Genomic DNA, 775 nt, shown 5'->3' on the forward strand with positions numbered 1-775 from the left:
CCATTCTATGGCTCTCAAGAGACTTTGATAAAGGGCAGAACACTGCTTACCAGTAACATCCTGATGAAAAGGAGGCAGAGATTTCCGGCGTTTCGTCCCCTTCAGGCTTGAGCGACGCCAAGAGCGACGTTTGGTTTGAGAGCCGGTGGCATTTTGGCTTTTCACAGAGCTTGCTCTCCTGTGGGATGTTTTTTCTGCAGCTGCTTCTGGAGTAACATTCTCCTGGCTAACAGCAGCAACGCCGATTGGCTTTGGAGGTTTCTCAGGATTTTTCTTCTCCCCGGGGTCAGGTTCTGTGAAAAACGGGCATAATCAACACGTAAGTATTAAAGAATCACAGAATATCCTGAGTTAGAAGGGACCCACAAGGATCACAGAATCATTGGGGTTGGAAGGGAGCTCTGGAGATCATCGAACCCAACACCCCGCACCCCCACCCTTGCTAAAAACAGTTCCCTACAGCAGATTGAGCACTAGAGCGTCCAGGTGCGTGTGAATATCCCCATGGAAGGAGACAGCCCCAGCTCCGGACAGCGTGAGCCAGGGCTCTGCCACCCTCACAACACACGAGTTCTCTCACTCACCCCTACCTGGAGCGCTGCCATCTGCTGTAAGGAAGGATCCAGTGAGGGAAGCCTGTGGGAAGAACGTTTCTGCAGGCATTACAGGACTTGAAATGAGGCGGCCCTACTGTTCCCTCCGGCCCTGAGGCCCCCCGGCCCCCTGAGACCCAACCCAGTCCCCGAGGCCCCCTCAGACCCCCCCCATCCCCCTC

General features: G+C 54.7%; 1 protein-coding gene across 2 annotated transcripts in view; it reads right to left on the reverse strand.

Moving 5' to 3' along the window:
* DSN1 (DSN1 homolog, MIS12 kinetochore complex component) overlaps positions 1–636 on the reverse strand; it is a gene marked incomplete at its 5' end in the record, with an annotated part of 4,889 nt that extends 4,253 nt beyond the window's left edge. For both annotated transcript variants that reach the window (XR_002433954.1, XM_021382724.1), the window contains 2 exon segments: positions 51–293; positions 591–636. Coding sequence is in view for 1 of the 2 variants with exons in the window: in XM_021382724.1 (XP_021238399.1) it covers positions 51–293; positions 591–636 (289 nt within the window).
* Positions 637–775: the final 139 nt, after the last annotated feature.

Source organism: Numida meleagris, unplaced genomic scaffold, assembly GCF_002078875.1.
Source record: "Numida meleagris isolate 19003 breed g44 Domestic line unplaced genomic scaffold, NumMel1.0 unplaced_Scaffold283, whole genome shotgun sequence".
Classification (NCBI taxonomy): Eukaryota; Metazoa; Chordata; class Aves; order Galliformes; family Numididae; genus Numida; species Numida meleagris.